At 41.0% G+C, this 21458-nt stretch overlaps 2 protein-coding genes and 1 long non-coding RNA gene across 3 annotated transcripts; 2 read left to right on the top strand and 1 right to left on the bottom strand.

Moving 5' to 3' along the window:
* The first annotated feature begins 351 nt into the window (after positions 1–351).
* meioc (meiosis specific with coiled-coil domain) lies at positions 352–6547 on the top strand. Its single transcript, XM_086086659.1, has 8 exons — positions 352–482; positions 736–817; positions 1169–1326; positions 1405–1512; positions 1981–3304; positions 3796–3930; positions 4008–4185; positions 5494–6547. Exons 2-8 carry the CDS (start codon positions 779–781, stop codon positions 5760–5762), a joined length of 2211 nt encoding a protein of 736 aa, XP_085942785.1. The 5' UTR covers positions 352–482; positions 736–778; the 3' UTR covers positions 5763–6547.
* ccdc43 (coiled-coil domain containing 43) lies at positions 6538–9307 on the bottom strand. Its single transcript, XM_086086686.1, has 5 exons — positions 9101–9307; positions 8732–8828; positions 8378–8513; positions 7840–7895; positions 6538–6968 (listed from the first exon to the last, which is right to left on the bottom strand). The coding sequence occupies exons 1-5, from the start codon at positions 9272–9274 to the stop codon at positions 6781–6783; spliced, it is 651 nt and encodes a 216-aa protein (XP_085942812.1). The 5' UTR covers positions 9275–9307; the 3' UTR covers positions 6538–6780.
* Positions 9004–20700, top strand: LOC147181351 (uncharacterized). The gene is made up of 3 exons (XR_015096258.1): positions 9004–9387; positions 16811–16951; positions 20134–20700. It is a non-coding gene; the product is annotated as an uncharacterized LOC147181351 (long non-coding RNA).
* The last annotated feature ends 758 nt before the right edge of the window (positions 20701–21458 follow it).

Here is a 21458-nt window from a genome sequence, read left to right as displayed (position 1 = left end):
TTCATTTAATTAAGATGTACAACACAACTGTGAGATATCTTGATGACACATGTTCGCTAAATAAACACACGCTTAAAATGCGGAAGTCACAATGTGATACTCGGAGAAGTCCAGTTTGCCTGTACATCAATCATCGTGTGTTATTAATAGAGTTGTAAACACTTGGAATGTTGTTATGAGTACGTAACAATTAAAAAAATAATGCTTGTGAAAATGAATATTATATAAAACAACATACTATATCATATTTCAAATTACAGATGAACATAGTAGTACATAATGTATTAATTAATAACGAAGAGTGTCTCCGAAAGGGGGCGCGGTCAATAGATGTTGCTATGCTTAGCTTTAGGCTAATTGGACATCAGGCTTGACCAATAAGTAGGCGGACAACTTACTGAATGGTGGGGGGCCGCAAGGTCGATCAGTTACTGGTTATTTTAAGACATCTCATCATAAGTTGATGTAACAAGAGTGTCGAGGTAGGTTCACTCAAGATTGGTTTTAAACTTTTGATTCATATTTGCGCTGTTAGATGTTCCTATAATGGCACGAAAATTGATAGCTAAGGCCGCATGAACACTTTTTAAACTAGCCAAAAGTCCGCCAAAATGGCGGGCCTCGTTTTCGCAGTCGTACGTACTTGTAATTGAAATAATATCTGCCAAACCCAACTATGACGTTGAGAATGGTGAAATGACTTAATCACTAATATCGTGTGTTCTGATCGATTAGGAACATAATAAAGACTCAAGTTCAAGGGGCGATCAGTTTCAAAATGGCATCAGACGATCTTTTATTTTCCTCATACGTCCAGGTAAGCTTTCACAACGCACACCGTACAGACGCATACGTTATTATTAAGGTAATACAGTTTTTATATTATATTTACCTTTGTACAACCTGTAAAATTTTATTTGGCCCCAGAAAACCAATTTAAATGTGGAATAGTCCTGAAGGGGCGGGGGGAAACTGTTGATTACATTACTACATATAGTCCAAAATCGTAGCAAAGTGTGAAAACGTTAATTTCATACACTTTAAGGGATGTCCACCACTTAAATAAATACATAAACGGAATGTGTCATCTTAATGCTGAGATTGAAAGAATACCGGTTGGATGTCATTTAATTTATTGTAGATTTTCCCATTTGTTCATTTTTTCCAGGCTAATTTCAATTGTGGTGGTGGAGGAACCACTTCCTTTTACAAGCCAGGTTTTTGTACTCAGGAAGAGAGAGTGGTGGAGTTCAAGCTCTGGTCTCCCAATGGTCACAGTGATCTTTCTGAACTCAGTAATTGTGCATTGAACAGCATTAGGAGCAGGTAGTATGTTTAACATGTAAAAAAAAAAGAAGAAAAAAAAGTCAAGCATTTTTGTGACAACTATTTTTTTTTTTAAAGGAAAAACACTGAAAAAAATGAAAATAAGGAGGAAGTTGAGCTGCAGTGTTTAGTATCCAATATTTTAGATGAAGATGATGATATCCAGAGCGGATTCTACAATAGAAGGTATGTAATTGATCACAGTTTAGAGTGTGTGTGTGAGGGAGGGGGGGGTTTAATCCACTGTGTATTATATATACTCTATTTGTAGTGTATGGCTGTATTTTGGTGATATTTTGATTTGCAACCCAATTCAATATAAAAATTACAAGTTTTGATGTGTGTCAAGAATTAGTATTGGATGTTGTACCAGTTTTAAGTGGTGGGACGCAATTTGCACTGGTTGGCTACCCATTGTTTCCATTACAGTAGATTACAGAACAGTAGTGTTGATTTTAGAAAAAAAAACCTCATGCTGCAGTCACCTCTTACCTGTCACTCATGTGTAAACAAGAGCTAATATTAAATCAGTAATATGCGTTAAATAGTAATATACAGTACAAGCTTCTTCTGCTTATTCTCTCCCATTGAGCAAATTGTTGAACAGTTTTATTTGTTTGATAACAACTCGAATGAAATTCTGGTTTCTTTTAGAACCCCATCTATTGCCAATAGTCTTTGGCATCCCAAGACTTTGAGAGAAGATCTTTTACAGTATTTTCAGCCACGGGATACAGTTCCTAACTATGTTCCCAATGAGGCTCTCATTCAATCTCAAGTGGTGTCCAAAAATGAGCAATTCCTTCAGGGGTTCAGTGGCATGCCTGCTAATCTGCACAGTCATATTAGTGTTCTTAACGGAGACAGAGATAGCTATGGCAGTCACTCAAAGCCATTGTCACCAGGTCTTCCCATCTCCAAAATGGCAAAGCACTTTCCACCACAGACACTGGAGAGCAACTATGACCTGTCAGCTGATTTTCACCAGGCTTATCATCAGCCAATTAACGACATCCCTCAAATCAGCGATGTATTTCAGCTTCAAAACAAGATGAGCAGACCATTTTTTGATCAGCACGAGAGCGGGATGAGTGCTAATCCTATTAGTAATAATGAGCAGGACATGCTGGAACACATGGACCAACTGGCTCGTGGTTTGAAATCTCTAATGGATGATGCGTCTAATCAAGGATGTTATGGATGTTTTCCAAACATAGAAAGAAAGACAGAATACCCTGAAGACAGCATACCTGAGCAATGGAAATTCCCCAGCCAGCCCATGCCAATGTTTTGCAAAAAAACGCTGGAGGGAGAATTTTGGGGCCAAAATGTCAAACCAGCATTTGAGCATCAGGGTGTTCAAGAAATGTCAGTGCTGGGCAATGAAAATGCTGAATATTTCCCGGAGATAAAGTCCATCTCAGTGTCTTCAAATTCCCCAAACCAATATCAGAACATTATAAAGAGGAACCGGTACTCCAATCCCTGCTCTAAGCAGGGGCAATACAAGATGAAATCACTGATGCAGAAGGAAAAGAAGAAGATGCCAGGCTGCATTGAAGAGAGACTGCAAACCACTGCTTGTGTGGCGAAGACACACAGAAGACCATACGTTGACCACCTGAGCGGGATGGAGACATTTAACAGAGAAAACATCATGGGGAATGTGCAGCTATTCGTACCTCTTGCTCAGGTTGACAGTCAAGCCAGAAGGTTCACCCAGCTGCCTGTCATGTCTGAGAAAGACACGACGCCTCATGGAAACGGTTCTCCTGCCGTGATGGCTTTAAATGGGGCTGCAGCGTTTTACAGTCATCTTCAGGGATCAGAGGCCCACAATGGAGAGAGAACTTGCGAGGACGGGGATTCTCTGGCAGCTTCACTGGAAATGAATCCAGGGGGACTTGTGATCCAGTTTTATCTCCACCTGGATGAATGCTCTGAACAGTTGGGCTACCTGGAAGGGGAGAGGAAGAAGGTAGGCTTGCAAAACTGGGGAACGGGTCGGGGGGTCTCTTTTTACATTAAGCTGATTAAGGTAGTAATAGTGAAAGTTCCAGTTTTTCGCCGCAGGTTAATTTGCAAATTTATTTGAACCTATCTTCTGTTATTTTGATTGAAAAACTCACCCAATTTTGTCCTCGCTCAGATCACACTATAGCATAAAAGTAGCAAAGTAGTGCCATTTTTTTGCAAAGGAACTATGTGGAAGTCAGTTGAGTTTAGAAAAATGTAAACATTCTTTTTTTTAATATTAAAAAATACTATACATATTTGTTTTAGATCCTATTTTGAAAATACTGTATCGAATGTTCTTTATTGCTCTTAAAAGTGGGTCACGACTTAGCAATAAATAGGGAAATGCTGGCCACATTGTCACAACGGTTGACAACTGTCTAAATTCCAATGTGTAAATGTCCCTCTCTCCATCAACATTTTTCTCCCATTCTGATTGGCTCTTCATTTTAGACCGAGGTCACCCTGGCCAAAATATTTCCAGGTGAATGGACACCGCCGCCGCCACCGCCATGCCCACCCGGACTTTCACTCAACGCCACCAGAATCGACCGTCTCATCCTTTATCAGAAGAGGGAGCTGGCCAACGTGAGATACGTAGCGACATCTACTGGAAAAATGTCTGCTCACAAAAAAACTTATATTTGTTATCATATGTTTCGCAGGTGGAATGGCTTTTGTACAAAATGGCGCACACATGCAACGTACCGCTGCAAGCTAACATTCGCTTGGCGCTAAACAATCATCACCAGGCCTTATCTTGCGTTCAGGCCAGACGCGGTGAAGAGTTCGCCAATGCGTCCAAGCATCCGCGGCATGGCGCTCCACTCACAGAGGACCACGGTAACTTGAATACACTATTGCACACAGTGTCAGGTCTTCGGATCGGGGACACAGCGTTTTCTATAGCGCTTCTCCTCATTCAAACATGCAAACTCCACACAGGAAGGTTAGAGATTCAAAACACAAACCTAAAAACTGTGAGGCAGACGGGATAACCACTAAGGCTCCATTCTGCCCTAGCAGCACAATAAAAATCTCATTGTATTCAATAAGGGGCATATTCTTTCGAGTGCTTAATTTCAGTCAGAAATGGCGCTCTGCTGCACACTTTTTTGTGTGACATTTAAATGAGGGCATCTCTTATCAAATCTAGCGGTGCGCTTATTCTCCCAGAGACTTAAGCATCTTTCTTCTTGCACGCTCAGGAGGGTGTACTAAGGACTAGTGCCTCTTGAAGGTGAAATTGCAGGTTATAATTCAGATAAGTGTTCTGCTGGGGATTGCCGTGTCATGCCTAGCGGCTGCTGGCTCGTGCTGGTGTCTTGGATAATGTCTGAGAGCGCAGCTCGTTACAACTAGTCAATCTTATGGTGGCAATTGTGACTTACATTTTGAAATATATATATATTTTTTGTATGTATGCCGGTCGTGAAATCCACAGAAGCGCCGCGCTCTCGTATCCGGCGTTGTTCGGCAACGCTTAAACAACAGGCGGGCTTGCTCGCTTTTCAACTGCAGCAATGGAACAGCTCCAAATATGCATTCAGTTATGAACACAGTACTCTGATTAAATGACTTGAATGAAATACAGAATGCAAAGACACATGCTCCTTCAAAGTAGCTCATTAGATAACCCGTGCACATCACTGGGGATGAGCAATATAACTTCCGCATCCATACGCAAGTAAACTTCACATTTGAAGGGTGAAATATATTCCAAACGGATATCTACGGACTCGGGTGTGTTTTTTTTCTTTGGCTTTTAACAACTCATTCCAAAATAATAGACGTATCAGAGAAGACAGCACGCGAGAAATAAGCATCCATCATAAGAACACAGTTGATTTAACTTTGCTTGCGCAATTTTCTTTTTCTTTAGACTTTTTGTGGCAAAAAGTGGCTAACATATTTTACAGTTGACAATGACATACAGTTAGGAACGTAAATATTTTGCATAAACGGTTAAATATTATACTGTATGTACCATACACTTCATATTTGAAAAACAAAACAAAAAAACATTTCAAAATCCAAACAGATGTGTCATTCAATCTTTGATGTTCCACTGTAGTATAAATGCGGTTAAAGGTTCACGGTGCAAGTTGTGTCTTATGACCAGCCTTTTTTGAAATGTTGCCTTCTTCCTAGACACCTTGCTGCTGGTCATTGCCCTGAAGGAGCTCACCGTGACCACCAAGAATCTCTGTAGAGGCCTTTGGTGCGCTCTCCAGATGACCATGCCCACTCCAACCAGGAGTGCGGAGGGCCGCCCTGAAACCGACAGGGAGCTCCTTACAGCCCTCTGGTGTTCCCTCCGGATGGCTGCCCCCACTCCAGTCAGGAAGCCCGACGACCAGACTGACACAAACAGGGAGGAAACGCGCGCACAGATCTGCCCTTATTCTGTTATGTTGTAATCTAGCGGGCAACGCGCAGTCCAGTTTACACGATTCACAGAATTGATCAAATTATAAAATAACCACTTAAATGCAGTACTTAGCCAAAAATATAGTCAATGTGATGAGGATATGAGATGAGCAAATTATTAGGACCTCGTGGCTTGAGTTATGTAGTTAGTGCATGAACTGTTCAAAGTTGTGAACATCATTAATTAAGGGTCCTTCCTAAATTGGTTTGAATAAGTATTTAAATTGACTATTTATTTGGGTTCTTTAATTTAACTTACTGGTTTATTCACTCCCCACAACTACTATTCCTTAACATTATATGAATGATATCAGTTTAAATAAGTAGACCCAGACTTTTCTAAATTATACAGATATTATGCAGTGTTTAGCTTGAATTTGGAACTTTTTTCTTCTTTTTTTTAAACTCAAACTGATTTACCATTCGGACCATAGTTTTGAAAGTACGTTTTAATTACCGTGATTGTCACACTACCATCAGTATGCTGTCACATAGCTAAGTTGAGACATGCAGTATGTTAGCCCCTGGTCATGTTTTGCAGTTGAAATATGGAAAGAAAATGTTTTATCTTCCGGAGACATCCATTTGTTCTGTTAGCCAAGTCTTCAGGAAATGCGTTCTCTGCCACATTTTAGAATAGATAGTGCCTTCTTTGTATTTGGATTGTTCTGGTCCTTGTATTTTACATGTTAACAGCCATAATGTTTAAAAAAAGATTCTCCAATTTCTACTTTTGTACTACTGAAACGTTTAAATTAAAAGCAATTGCAATCACTCCCAAGTTTATTACTTTAAAAATTTTTTTTTAAAACAACAGCGCTTGTTTGTTCTTGGTCTCATTCATATCTTTTTACATTAGCACGTAATTGGTTTGAAAGTTTTGAAAACAAAAACAGTTGAATACATTTCATGTTTCAGTGCTCGTGCCCACAACACAATGTCCACTCCACACTGAAGAGTTGTGGGGCCAACCCTTTGACCACGTCACACAATGTCTTTCTCCTGCTTTTATCTTTTGCGTTCTCCCTTTTGTGTGCGTTTCTTTTCCTTCTCCTTCCTGTCTTGTTTGGCCAGTTTGTCCTTCTCCCGTTGCATCTTGTCCATTTCCTTCTTCTTTTGGGAGTCTTCGCGGGCCTGCTCCCGCTTTTGCTTTTGCCTGTTCAGGACCTCTTCCGCGTTGGTGTTCTTGAACATTGCTGACGACCGATGCAGGTCAAGGACAGAACAGTGAATAGGCAGGAAAATCGCTCATGTGCAATTCAGCTGCTGCGTTTCCTCCGGAGAGGCGCACGCTGAAAGGGGTACACGCATAATACAAAATTTTAACAAAGCCCACAAACGCACAAAAAAATAAATAAAATCACTCTGTGTGATAACTGCTGTTAATAGTGGGACTTGACTACTCAAGATAATCAACAGCACACCATTACACATTATAATGTCCGTTGTAGTATCAAGAGTGACCAGTGAGAGGCAGCATAATGCCACACGTCATCCAAACTAACAGAACAAAGAGAAGAGTACAGTAGTATTACTTAGTAGTAGAGGAAGCTAAGCTACCTTGCATCTACTCTGGTAAAGCCATTATGATTACAAACTTTTCTCCTTGTCATTTTGTGGATATGTGGTGAATGACCTAGAAGGCACATTACATTATACACTCAACAAAACCATTTGTGTGTGGCAACAGCAAACTTGAGGTTCCTTCCCAATTGGGTATCATTACGTTACGCTTTATGTCACAAAAATCAGTCTACGCCCTAATCGCTCACAATCATCTTTCAGCCATCAGGCCTTTGCCGACTTTGATCACATGGGATGGATAATGGTTAAATATGTCTTGACTTTACGTATGCGTGTAGCCCGCTTAAGTTTGCCATTATGCTCTTTTCAAAAACATTTCCCTCACCTACGTCGACACACAATGACATTAAAGCAACAAGAAAAAATGTCAGCTGAGAAACACCATTTAGTCAATAGTGAAAAAGCTGCAGCAACCACCTATCTTGCATTCTGACACTTATAAATATTTGTATATTAGTGAAGACATTGGTATGGAAAGGATACACTTGTCCTGTCTGGGAATGACGTTTCCATTTGGCGACTCCTCCTCTTTACCTTCAGTGTTTTAGTTAAGGCAACCAAATCATCTCTGCCTTTACAATTCAATGTGAAACATAAAACAAACTCGTTTCCACCAGCAGTGCAGTTTTCTATGCCAATAACCCGACATGAGTACTTTTTTTTTTTTAGCATGCTACAGTGGATATACAAAGTTTATACACCCTATTCAAACGTCAGTTTTTTTGTAATATTCAGAACAAGAGCATTTCTAAAACATAACTGGGGATTGTAATTTCCCAAACGCTTGTACAAAAAATTGTTATGGTCGAATGGAAATTTATTTTTTAATACCAAATTATTCTGTGTGTGGACTTTTAATTTCCATTGTACATGCTAAATTGTCCCTAGGTGTGATACAGAGTGGTGGAAACATAACAAATGAGGCTTAACTGAATTTTGTCGCCAGGATTGACGGTATGCCCATAAATGTGAACAAGGAGGACTTTAAATGACAAGCTTTAAATCGCTAAAGCAAGGATATTCCTCTTCGTCTGTAACATTAGCATACTGCGCCAGGAGGGCCTCTTTGCATTTCTTGGACTCCTTTGACACTTCTTTCTGCCTCACCACAATCTGCGCCTGCTTCTCCATCATACTGGCGATGGCCTGGACCTCAACTGGGCAGGGAGACAAAAGCAGTCATGTTATTCTTAATGAGGCTGGTTTAAAACTTGAGCTAATCCGTCCTTGTTTGTCTGGCACTGACATGACAACAGGAACAGTTGCAAGCTATGCATATCATATACTGATTTGAAGATATGAAGACTATTTACACAGTAGATTTTTTTTATTAAAGCAAGTTAATGTATTATTTGAATATTTACATAGTATTTACCATCTCCAGCGTCTTGCTTGTTTGCCGAGCGGTTGCAGTACTCCGTCCAATGCTTGATAATTTGCTGGCATACATCTCCCAACGTTTCTTCTTCATCCTGCAAATTTGAGTACAGTACACAAAACAAACGCTATAAACAAAAGATGGTGAAGTCAGGCGGCCGCATCGTTTGTTACTTTGTGACGCATACGGCACGGGGTCGGGTTTAGTCCCACAATAATGATAAAATTCACTTCCGTATGGTTGGTGGTCCATAGCTGTGGAGACACTTGTGTAACTGTGACGCGTACCATAAATAACAAACTTCGGTCGAGCGGAGAAACAGCTGTCATGTTGGCTACGTGCGACATGAGGGCGTTGCTAGCTCACCAAAAATGCCGATAAAATCCCTTGAAGCGCGTCTCGTTTCTCTTCGTCGCTTTCCTCTTCCTGTAGCACGCCCAAAATGTAAGCGCCGTACACCTCGCGGTCCACTTCCAACGCGTCAAGCCGCTCATTTAGCCAAATATCGAACTCCCCGGCGTCTGCCTCGGGCGCGGCCATCTTGGCTTTTCGGGGTCCTTCAACCGGCACGCGTCTGTCCTTCGTTATGCCTGTAAGAAAATTGGCGTTCCCACCCCAACAGCAACGACGTGTCTGTCTCTATACACAAACAGGTAACGTCACGTTTTAATTATTACAAATTCAAATACGAACATTTGCCTGGACATTTTGTTATATATTTTTCATTACACGTCATAGTGTTATGCAGCTGCTGCATAACGAGAGCAGGTGCTGTATTTGGAGGCAAACACTTCTAATGGCCCAGCAATGGCAGGAAACATAAAAAAATATATATTTATATGATTGATGATACTTACTCTATTTTTTTTGTTAAGGGCCCCAACACCGACATCCTTAGGTGTGCTTCAAATAAGGCCACGTTTGTGCTACTTTTGCAAAGGCCTTGTTTCAATCTCAGCGTAGCCTACTGTTGACGAACAAAATCAGCTCCTTTACCATGCTCAAGCCTCATACTAATTGAAGTCCAAGTTTAAGTAAAGTAAGTATTTAAATGACATAGCTACCAAGCCTAGCAATGCACATTTTTACTTGCCAGTCACATACATTTACTGATACCACAGTTTCAAGTAACCTTTTATGGGCAAAGTTCTCGATGTAGTACAATTAGCACAGGCCTGTTTTTTTGTGTGCTGTTTATATGACAAAAAAAAAAACACTAAAAGAAGAATCTCTGAAAAGAAGTTGAACTGTTCATTTCAGAGATTTCTATTTTTTTCTTTTTACGGCAAATGCCTCCTGTCTTATGGAAATAGTTGTGATGTCTATGTTGTGCTGCTTATTAATTCAATTCCATGGTCCAAAACTCGAATCAGTGCTCAGAGCAAATCTTTCCTTCCTGGGATTGTGCCATAAGTCCCCAACAGTGCCTGATTGAAAATGGGTGTTTTTGATTGTCGCACACAAACTACTTGCTCACTCACTTTCAGGCTTTGAGCACAGCCAGGCTGCCAATGCTGGTTTCATTAAAATGTTGATTCCCTAAAATAAGCAGCTATTCGTTTTCCATTCATTGAGCTGCTGGCAGTCAAACACTTTTCTTTTGGCACCAGAAAATCATCCCCAACGAGTCTCCGATTGCAAACTTACACTTTTGTGTGAGTGGTTTAGACTAAGGTTATTTTAATACTAAAAGGCACGTGCAATTTAAAACAGTTCATGTGTGTTTCAATAACGTCTGTTTCAAAATATTACAAGGATGAATAACTAAGGTACACTTTGCACACCCTATTTCCACACTCTGAAATTATCCAGTTTTTATTATTATTATTTTTTTTACTCGTCTCAGACTCTCACGCAAGTGAGTGTATGTTGTAATATTATATCTGGCTTGGGCAATGACGAATAAGGTCCTCTCTTCCATGACAACCTTGGGTGCGGCCTGCGATTAGGTCACAGCCCAGATTGGCGGAGAAACAAGCACCTGTAATATGAGTAAAAGCATTTTCACTCTTGCTTGCTTTTAGTCAGTACTGTGTGTATGGGTTGCACGGACATATTGCACAATATAAATATTATATATGCCACTTTTGTGCAACAAAACTCAATGCATCGTCGCTTACCTTTTGGGTTTGACATGGTAGCAGGGTTGTTGCACCCATGGGGGCATATGGGTGTTTCTGTATGATTGTTTCTCTGCATGCTAGTGTGTGACTTTCACTAACTTTACCTGATCATTGCATAGGTGGAAAATCTCTTGTGATGTAATAATGGCTTGCTCACAGAAACGTTAAATAGGAAGCTACAAGATTGACCTTGTTTGATTTTATACTTGATTTGAGGGCAGATACTTCAGGGATTAAACTATTTGTATCAAAGAAACGAAAATAGTAAATTCTTCACCAAATGTCCCCTTAAAGGGCACCTATCTTTCCCTTGTGTAAGTACTGTACAGGTGAAATAGAGATGCGCATGGGCATGACGTACTGCTATTGTCCACTAGGGGGAAGTAGAGTACACAAATAGCCCTCTCCTCAAAGTCAGGCTCTCCTTTTTTATTTAGTTGCATGACAGCCACATGGATGTTCCTCATGTATGTAATTTGCAGCAAATTTGCTTCATCCTTGCGCATCACATCCGTCGTGTTTAAGTGTAATCGTGAGTAGTGCTGCAGGGCAAGAAAAAAAAAAAAGAAGTCCGCCAGCTGTTTGTTGGGCTCCCGTTCATTTGACACTGGGACAACACCTCGCAGCTGTTTGAATAAATTAAATAATGATTCCGTTTGAATGACTTGATTTCGCTTCCAGAAAGTGATTTGTTGTGCAAGGGAGTCTGCGATGTATATGTATGTGTGTGTGTGTGTGTGTGTGAGGGAGGGGGTTGTTATTAGTTACACCCCTAGTTATACTCCAGTCCCACTGCTCCCACATAATGGCTTCACACTTCACTGATGTTGCAGTAATGAAGTGTGAAGCTTCTGTTGGAGGCTACAGGGATGCTGCCGAGTGGAAACGCGTCACCTTTGCGCCCTTGCAGTCAAATATTCACTTCTGCTTGTGACTTCTGCGGGCTAACATCAACATTTTTGTACCCTACCTGCTCTTGATGCTTTTCCAATGGTGACAAGATTAAATTTTTATCTATCATGGGTTTTGAAGCATTTTCATTGTTTAGCAACACATACTGTGTAAATTGTTGTCCATTCGGCATCCATTGCAGCCCTGATGGGTTTTTATTAATTTTTTCTTGCCCTCTTGTGGTTAGATCGGGGGATGTCGTTAATATTTGTCAACTGTGGGTGTTTGAAACCCCTTGAGACTCTTTTGTGATTAAGGGCTGTGTAAATAAACTTGACTTGACATTTTGACTATTTTTTTCTTACAGTGTTCTATATATACTATCCAGCCAAGTCTGAATTTAGAGCTGCATGTCTTCAGCGTAATACCATGTTGTGTTGCAAAATTCCAGGCAGCAATGAGGTCTAAAGAAAGACATGGTCCAAAAGAGCAGCGAGGATGTTTGCCCATGGGTAATAATGTATGTGTTGCTGCTTTGTTTGTATTACATGAGCAATTATTTGAAGAACAAGAATCATCTTTATTTTGTCATGTGCACTTGCATATGGAATCTGACTTCTGCACAAACATGCTGTTAGTGGCACACATTGTAACAGGTGAAGGATTGTATAATTTTCCGTAACCTGTCTAGGGTGTTTTGCATAATACATTAGCAACTTTGGTTGAATATTATAGTTTCCTTAAAAGTAAAATTTAATTTTTATTTTTATATATAGTATTTAATTCTCTGGTTTTATATGTCAGTTTTACAGTAAACCTCAACTGGAAATGAGAAACAGCTTGAAGCAAGCATGCTGCGCCTCTTATTTGGAGAACTGCGTAAGCAAGAGTCTTCTTTTAGTTGTGCGAGCCCATTTCTTGATGAGCGAGTGAGAACAGGTGCTGCTACGGAATGCAATACTTCAAATAATTCTAGTGTTTTAAAAAAGCGTAAATGTATTGAAGGCTTGTGGAAGGGCTAAAATGTAATACATTTTCTTTCTATGGTCTATTTCCCAGACTTTCATTTATTGCAGGTTGGTCTGGAACATATTCCCTGTGATAAACGGGGGTTCACCGTACCTCTCCTGCTTGAAAGCACGTCTAGTCTAGCATATTTGTGAATGAACTGTCCTCGACCTCAGCTGTTTGCTCCTTGGTCGAGCAGATTCGTCTGTCGAGTCATTGTGACCATTGAGACAAAGCGAGAAATTACAAAAATAAAAATGTGTGTGTGGAATCATCCCTCTCTGGCTCCATCTTGTGCCTCCAATTTGATATGCAAGGAAACCACCAACCAAACCAAGATGACCAGGAGTTCACTTCTTTTTACAGTTGTGCAACTAGGGTTGCCACCTTGGACTTGTGAAAAAAAGGGACACCTGACCAAGCTTGGGCACTTAACAGTCAAGCCTGAAATTATTCATACCCCCGGCACATTTTGAATACGTGGACATTTTAGCATGACAAAATCCGAAAACACACAGCAAAAGTGGTTAAGAAATGGTTTGCAGATGAAAATATCAACGTTTTGCAGTGGCCCAGACAGTCCAGACTTGAATTCCGTTGAAAATCTGTGGAGGGAACTAAAGATCAGTGTGATGACAAGAAGAGCTCATTGCTAAAGATGAATGGGCAAATATATCAGCCGGGTCAGCAAATATAGGATGCGTTTTATTTGCTGTAATAGCCAATAAAGGCTTTTCTATTGATTTTTGAGGAGAAAGGTATGAATAATTTTGGACGTGCCACTTTTTGTTCAAATGTACATAAAAGCTGATAATCCCCCCCCCCCCCACAGAGATAGAGAGAGAGAGAGACTGCAATCCAATGTATGTCCCTCATAACAAAACAAGCTGAACTCAGTGTAATGTTCATTATTCAGCTTACAAACAAGGCATGCACTCTAAAAAACAAGATACAAAAAACGACGTGGCAACGTGTATTGCACTATTCTAGAAAAACCTCATCCAAAATTACGTACGTACGGTTCTGAAAATCCGACTGTTCTTCTCTGCACGCTTTCGTCGTGATTCACCGACTTCCCTGGCTCCCGTGAGAGGAGGACTGACATTACCGTAATGACAATACGTTTTCTGTAAAGCACAATGGCTTAGCTTTCAGACACCATTGGAATTTTTCACATAGCACAAACGGTGCCAGAGTTACGGTAATCCAAAGTGTCCTGGGAGAGATTTTTATTTCCCCAGGACAGCTGGTCAAAAAAGAGAACAATTCTTGGAAAAACTGGACGGGTGGCAACTCTATGTGCAACAGTCAAGCATGTTAAACAGTGCAGTGCGTTTTATCGTCCTCTGGGTGCCGAGTTGCCGTTGCTGTGTACCCAAGTAACGGCCGGCCCACGGGGCGGCAAAGTAGGGAACAGGGAAGCTTCCTTTTCCACTGGGCCGCAGTCGTCATATTTCAAGCTGAGCGACTCGGGGTCACCGCTTAATGCCACTGCTGCTCTTAGTAATGCGTAGCTTTAGGACGCCTGTCCTATTTATATTGAGGGGCTGTGGATTGATGCGAAATGACGAGGGCTGCGAGGCTGCAGAGTGGGTGGGCGTCCACATGCTCCGCTCCACAGGCGAGCCTGCGTGCGCCTCTGTGGACGCAAATACACACAGACGCACACACTTGTCTCCCGTCCCGATGCCACCAGCCTTTGAAAAAGCCCTACAGTCTCAATGTGCAATGTCCTCTCTCTGTCAACATATCCTCTGTGCCAGCGCTAATGTGACAGAATATAACCAGAGCCCAGAACAAGCAGTCGGCGCGGTGCAATGGGCACGCTTCCTCATCCTCGCCAGCAGTTTGCCTCCTCATCTCGCCGTACTGCTCAAAGTTGAGCACGGCGATTTATTCCCGTGAATAAGCCGGTTAACGCCGCAGAGCTGGAGCTTGTCCACACACCCGAGTTCACCTTTAGAACAGCTCACTTTGACTGCCATGTTCAATAACGAGCGTAAATGAATTACTCACGGCAATGCACCATCAACTTGATGTTTTCTTCAATAGACTTTTATTGCACTCTCTTCATCTAACTGAATGTTCAGTTCATTTTAATTGTGTTTCGTAATGTCAGCAATGATGTAGCGTGATAATTATATGAACTTTTATTACTCTGCCGTATAACTGCGCTCGTGGTCTCGGACCTTGGATATTTGTCACACGACCCAATTATAGATGATAAATGTTTCGGCTCTGCAGCTTCAATAATTATTGAATGTATTTAATGATACCATTTTAAAAAGGCCCTGAGGGATGGATACGACATCATTGTGAAGTTTGATCACCTTTATTTGAATTGGATGATTTCATTAATGGACTAATAGGTTTCTTGTTAACGCAACAACACCCAGACAGCAATGTCTTTCTCTACACCTGTGAGAAGAGCTTGTGTTCATATTTCTTTTCTTTTTTTTAAATTCATTCACTCATTTCAAGAGGAAATTTCCTACCCTGTTTCAAACTGAAAACAGATCCAAACTACAGTATATACACATTTTTGGAATGCAAAATACGGAGGGTTGTCGTTCTAATTTCTTGCAAGAAAGACTGACTGTTCCAATTACTTCTTAACGCGGCTCCACCTCGCAATCACAAAAGTTCAACTGTTATTAGGTGCAGGGAATTGAAAAATAGCCTTGGGTAATGAGACACATGCTTTTGCCATGTCTAGAGACCAATTGTCTTCTGATCACATGCAGGAAAGTGTTATGTTGTCATTACATACTCACAAAAACGGTTGTGTTTTATTATTATTATTATTATTATTTTGAAGGTTAAATTCTCTTAAAATGTATTTAACACCACCCTACCACAGAGGTAATTGTTCTTCAATCAAAGGGTCCAAAAAAACACTTGAAAAGACCCTTAACAGCTGAATGTTTTTCTTCTTCTTCTGTAAATCAGCTCTTTTGTGCTCAAAGTACCTTTTTAAACCAATTTTCTAATCATGTTCAGAATTATCTTTCCATTATCTTGCAGTAGCGTACCCCATTACATTCTTAAAGAACAAAATGAAGTCCTGCCGTTCACTGCAAACAAAATTACTGTAGCTTCGTAGTGACGAGACCTTATTCCTTCAATGAAAAGAAAATATAGTTTTCCCTCAGCACACCAAAAAGTCAGTTTTTTTAACAACAGTGGTACCTTGATCTATGATTTTACTTAATTCTGTGACTGAGTGGAATCCTGAGCAAATGTTGTGAGCTGAAGCTGACTTCTTGAGACCCACAAATGAGCAGAGGTGGGAACTTCCATCAATCGTCACTACCCGTCACTGACAATGCCACCTTCCGCCGAGTGCTTCCACATTTTCGACAAATGCTTTATGATGCGAGGCCTCACCAAAATACTGTACATAGAATGAGGACGCCTGCTTCAATCGGTGCTCAGTCTGTGTATTTTTACGAGACTTCACGTCATAAAGCATTCAACGAGAGGTGGGAATCGTCATTGACGGAAATTGACGATTGACGGAAGTGCCCACCGCTGCAAATGAGGCCACATCAATAGAGCTAAATCGTGTTGAATTGTTCTTAAAGTGCTGAATAATGTTTTGTTATCGGCACTTTAAAACTCAACACACCTTGTAAAACCAATTTTCAAGTTCAAGTGGTGTTAAGTCAAAATGTGCTCCCCGGCAATGGTGGTTCATCACTTTGTTAGCGCCTGCTATGTCTCTTTGCAGCAGCACTATTATCATCTGGTTATGTGTAATGAGGCCTCTTATTATTAACGCTTATGCATCCATCAGGTTGAGTGTGAACCTCCCACTTGGTCCTCTCTGTGCCTCGGTGCTCAAGCGTTCGCTGCGACACTCCAAGCTTTTTCACTCCGGCAATTAAATCTCTGACAGAAAAAAAAAAAAAATGAATATGGAACGCTGACTCAGAGAAGTCTACTGAGATGGCGAGAAGAGTTCTAAAGGGCTCTCCAAACCGTCAAGAAAATTATTTGACTTTTTGTCCTCTCTCTTTCCTGTCCCTGCATGGTTGAACTATCTTCCTCCCAGGTTCCATGACCTTCTGGCTCCGAGGAGAAACTCTTGGCCACCACCATGCCAGCTCTCGCCACATCTGAGTACGGCGGATGGGGGTGACGGGGCGCTGAGTGAGGGCTGAGCGGATGCGTCTGGACAGCAGAATGGAGGAGGGTAAATATTTAGCCATGCCATGTGGGGAAGAACTTCGCCAGGCCATGTCTCTGTCCTGCTCCCCTCTCACTCTGTATTCAGGGTCACGGATCTCATTTCTCAGATAATATTTCAAGCTGACCACAGATGGAGAATTAAATTGAAGACCTTCTTTTGTATGGGTCATAAAGGATGGCTTTTGGGAGCTTCGGGAGAGATGACATGAAAAGGAAATTGATAGTGTCGATTTAGGTCCACTTACGGTCCTCTAAAGGTCTTAGTAGATGTATGCATGAAAGTGCAAAAATGAACCGTGTAATGAACCATAATCGCTAAGTGTACATTTATAGTTCAGTCACAAAGGACATATGGGAGCCCATTTATTGGCTGAAGTAACGGGACATTCCACCTCACTCTAATAGTCACTATTGTGCAAAGTTATCAGAGTGGGCTGCTACATGTGATCAGATATTAGGTGGGTTTTTGCATTCACCTATTTTTATTCTAATTTTCAAAAAATGCAAAAAAAAAAAAGACAAAAATGCCTAAATGGATAGTAACGCTAAAAATTCAGGGAAAAAAGGTCTAAAATTTGTTAAAAGGTTTTATTGCAGTGTTTCAATAATAGGAAAACAACCTAGAGAAACAGGTTTTGTGACTAAACGATGACAGGACTGGATACAATGTAGCACAGTTTGACCACATATTACGTCACATGTACATATTGTAGCCGCAAAAAAATGGCAGCGAACTATAAAGTAGGTATGGTGGGACGAAAACATTGGAATATTTCTGGAATTAATAAAACAAGCGAATATTAATGCTATTCTCGATGGAAAACAGCAAAGACGTCCGTGGTTTTGCACCGTTGCGAAGACATTCAAGCCAATCGCAGAACCGCTTGTTCTTGCTATGCAAGACAATAACACGCGGTGAAAAGGCCAACTTCAAAGTAAACCTTAGCGTATCAAAATATACATGGACAGCAATACTTTGGTACACTTATTTTGAAGATGTTCCCTCGTCTTTTGTAGTAGCCGTCACAAACTGTTGCCACTAATATCAACACAACTCCATCGCAAGCTAAACATAATTGCGCTAGCAGTCAACTGAGTGTCTTGTGGCAGAGATGCGCTCTCATATTCTCCTCTCAGTATTTGCAAAATAACATGTAAATGGTCATAAGTCTCATGTTCGTTTTGCACATTTTTACTAAATTTGCTTAACAATTCCTAAACATTTGGATGGAAACCACATTGATGTCTTTGTCTTTATCCTTATCCTTAGGCTCTGGATCATTATCTAAAGTTATTTTATTACAAAGTAAACAATGGAATTTTTTTATGACCGTTAGACAACTCAATATTTAGCATAAGAAGCTAGCAGTTTTAATGAATTTAATGAATATGAATTAATACAGCGGGTTTGGTATTGACAATTGTCTTGCAATGAATATGGAAAGACAACTTTTGGTGTTTTCCGTAAAATATTGGGCAAAATAGGTAAATGAGTTTTTACTTTTCTACCTGCAAGGCACTCAAAGCGCTTCACCCTGACTCCCCATTCACCTACTGATGACTCAGCATCAGGAGCAATTGGGGTTTCAGCATCTGCTCAAGGACACTTCAACATGGTAGCAAGGGCCATGGATCCAACTCACAACCTCCACTCAACCACCTGAGTCATGCTGCCCCCATATTACAAAAATAACAGCCACAAAATGTAAAACTGCTACCAAGAACAGAAATTTTCAAAGGGCTTTTGAATTTGTATCCACGTTTATTACAAGTGCATTCCTGCTATCTATTTCGTTAAGTGTGTTATTTGAAGACAGTTGTCTTTCAAGTCAAAGCTTGCGTTAGCCTGGTCTGGTTGGATTAAATCAATCCCCATTATTTAGGTGTGTTAGCTCGACTATGAAAAATTTGATTTAGTGCGTGGTCAGTTGAGATGACATGCTTAAATACGTTTTGTATATCTGATTTAAGTTGAAATGTGTTGTTTTTGTGTTTCGTGCTCGTTTTCCATGTTGATCCACCAAATATTTGAAAGTTCTTTAGGTCGTTTGCACACAGGCTCTAAAACCCCACCTATCCGAAAAGATTCCCGTGGATATACGATCCCCCGACGCTGTATTTATATATATATCTGTAATAACATGCAGACCACCCATCAAGGTCACTGGAGTCAGGGTGAATCTCTGCGTCATCACTTCAGCACGACATCGATGCCGACGTGACGGTGACAGTTGGAAAGAGAGCAGAGGTCCAGGGAGTCGAGCCTGCTCTGTACGTAGCCATCACTCACAGACGTGATGCACGGTGCAGTCTCATGCCACCTGCGTGCATCACGTCAAGAGTCGGTTCCCCGAGCCCCCTTTGGAGACAAAACAGCTTCCACTCTTCCTGGAGGATTTGTCGTAAGATTTTGTTCAAGATGTATTTAAAACCATCACCAATGTTGGACCCGAAAGAAGGCTTTGAAGTAGTTATTTGGCCTTTTTTCTCCTTGAATAAGGCGACCAAAACCTTTGAAACACCTTTTATTAGTTTGATCTAGTTTTTAGTCAAGTAATCAACTTCCAAGACCAAGGTTTTGAATGGATGTTTTTTGAATGAATGGTTGAGATCAAGTCAAGGCCATAAGAAGATGACTAATTCAAGACCAGGGTAGACTGAGATCAAGTCAAGACCAAATCAAGACTGAGGCATTGTGAGACGAAGTTTAGACCAAATCAGCGCAGGCAATGTCAAGACCAAGATGTTCAATAGTTTAGACCAGTGGTAGGGAACCCTGATCCTCCTGCCTGTTTTCCATGTCTCCCTCCACAAACACGCCTGATTAATGAACAAGATCGTTATCAGGCTTCAACAGAGCTTTCTGATTAGCTGATCATTTGAGTCAGCTGTGTTTGAGGAGGGAGACATGGAAAAGAGGCAGGACAGTGGCTCTCGAGGACCAGGGTTCCCAATTCAAGTCAAGAGCCGGGCAGGGCGGAGATGAAGTAAAGACAAGGACCATGCCAGTTGAAGACTAAGTCAAGACCAAGGCAATCCAAGAACAACTCAATACCTAAGCCAATTTGAGCTCGTCTCTTAACTCATTTGCTCCCAATAACGTATAAATAAGTTCTATTTTAAATGTTTTAAGTGTTCCAAAGATGTATTTCTACGTTTTTAATGTGTTTTTTTTTTAAATTCTAGAGCATACAGAAGAATTTGATGCAGCCTCTCAACTGCAAAGAACGGATGAAGAAATGATAGCTATTACACAAACGGCCAGCAGCAGCAGAGCAAATGAGATGACCCAGGGCCATGTTGAAAAAAAATCTTTTACTCAGATTTCCAAATAGATTTGTGAATAATGATGAAACTTAGCTATATTCTAATGTTAATTGCTGCAAAAGGGAAACAGTTAGAAATATACTTTTTTTCCTGACGAAAGAAGAGACTCTAATCTTTCTTTTGGTAGGTTCCATGTTTTTAAAGCAATAGAACACAATATTCTGTGGGCCTTGCAAAATCAGTCAAAATCCAGTAAAACAGCCGGGAGGGAAGGGGGTTGCTTCAGTGGAAATGGCTGGGAGTGAATGAGTTTTATAAAGCCAACCATCTTCTTCTGCTTATCCAGGGTCTGCTCGAGCTTTGTAGAAATCTATAAGAGAGAAAAACGATTTTGGAAAATAAACGCAGACTTTTCAGGAGCTGAAAATAAGACTCATCAGCTTTTTTTAAAATTAGGATATTAAAGGGAATAGTTTCAAAACCACAACACGAAGACAGCTTCGAGTTAGTTTGTTCCGACACCTACAAAATGTGGTCTTAATAAAAGCCTTTATGCCACTTCATCGTTAAGCCTTGTGGGACTGTGTCACCGGAGAGTACAGCAGTAAATTACATCTTATTAGAACTAATGCCAGCAGTGACACAAAGAAAACATCCTCCTGCTCTGCCTAATTGTCCCCCCTCAGGGTCCAGTGTGTTATGAGGACCAGTATCGACAGCCAGAGTCATTAGGACATCACACTCGAACTGATGAGAGGAGATTTCAGGGGATGTGTCCGTCCTGATTTGTTAATTTGATGTGAGTGAATGACACTGCGTCTGTCTGTAGTCTCTGAAATGAAATGAATGAAAATACTGTCAGGCTTCTGCTTGTGCATTTGGCCCCCAGGGACGGTGGTCCAGTGGCGGTTGCCAGACAGGTCCTGGTTATGAATAGATGGGAGCGGGAGGTGGAAAGGGCATTAAAGTTTGCGTCTAGAAAGAAGTAGCTGATCGTCAAGCTTATCTGTCACTCTCTCCTGGCTTGGCAGGGAGCGGGGAAAGGGCGCAGGTCAGCCCGGTCAGTCGGATCTATTTTGTCCTTACAATGAGCTCTTGTCTGATGGAGATACGCCGGCTGTCCGTCACTTTGCACCGCTGATATTGTGTCACTGTTGTCTGAGAGCCGGTGAGGCCGGCCCGTGTACCTTCTTGTAAATGTCTGCGAGTGTGTTGTCAGATTGGGATCTCCAGTCAGGTAGCAT

This window comes from Leptonotus elevatus, chromosome 1 (assembly GCF_054856555.1).
Source record: "Leptonotus elevatus isolate MCC_2025b chromosome 1, RoL_Lele_1.0, whole genome shotgun sequence".
Taxonomy (NCBI): Eukaryota; Metazoa; Chordata; class Actinopteri; order Syngnathiformes; family Syngnathidae; genus Leptonotus; species Leptonotus elevatus.
Note: the sequence above shows the minus strand (reverse complement) of the source record. Positions and strands in the feature narration are given on the sequence as shown.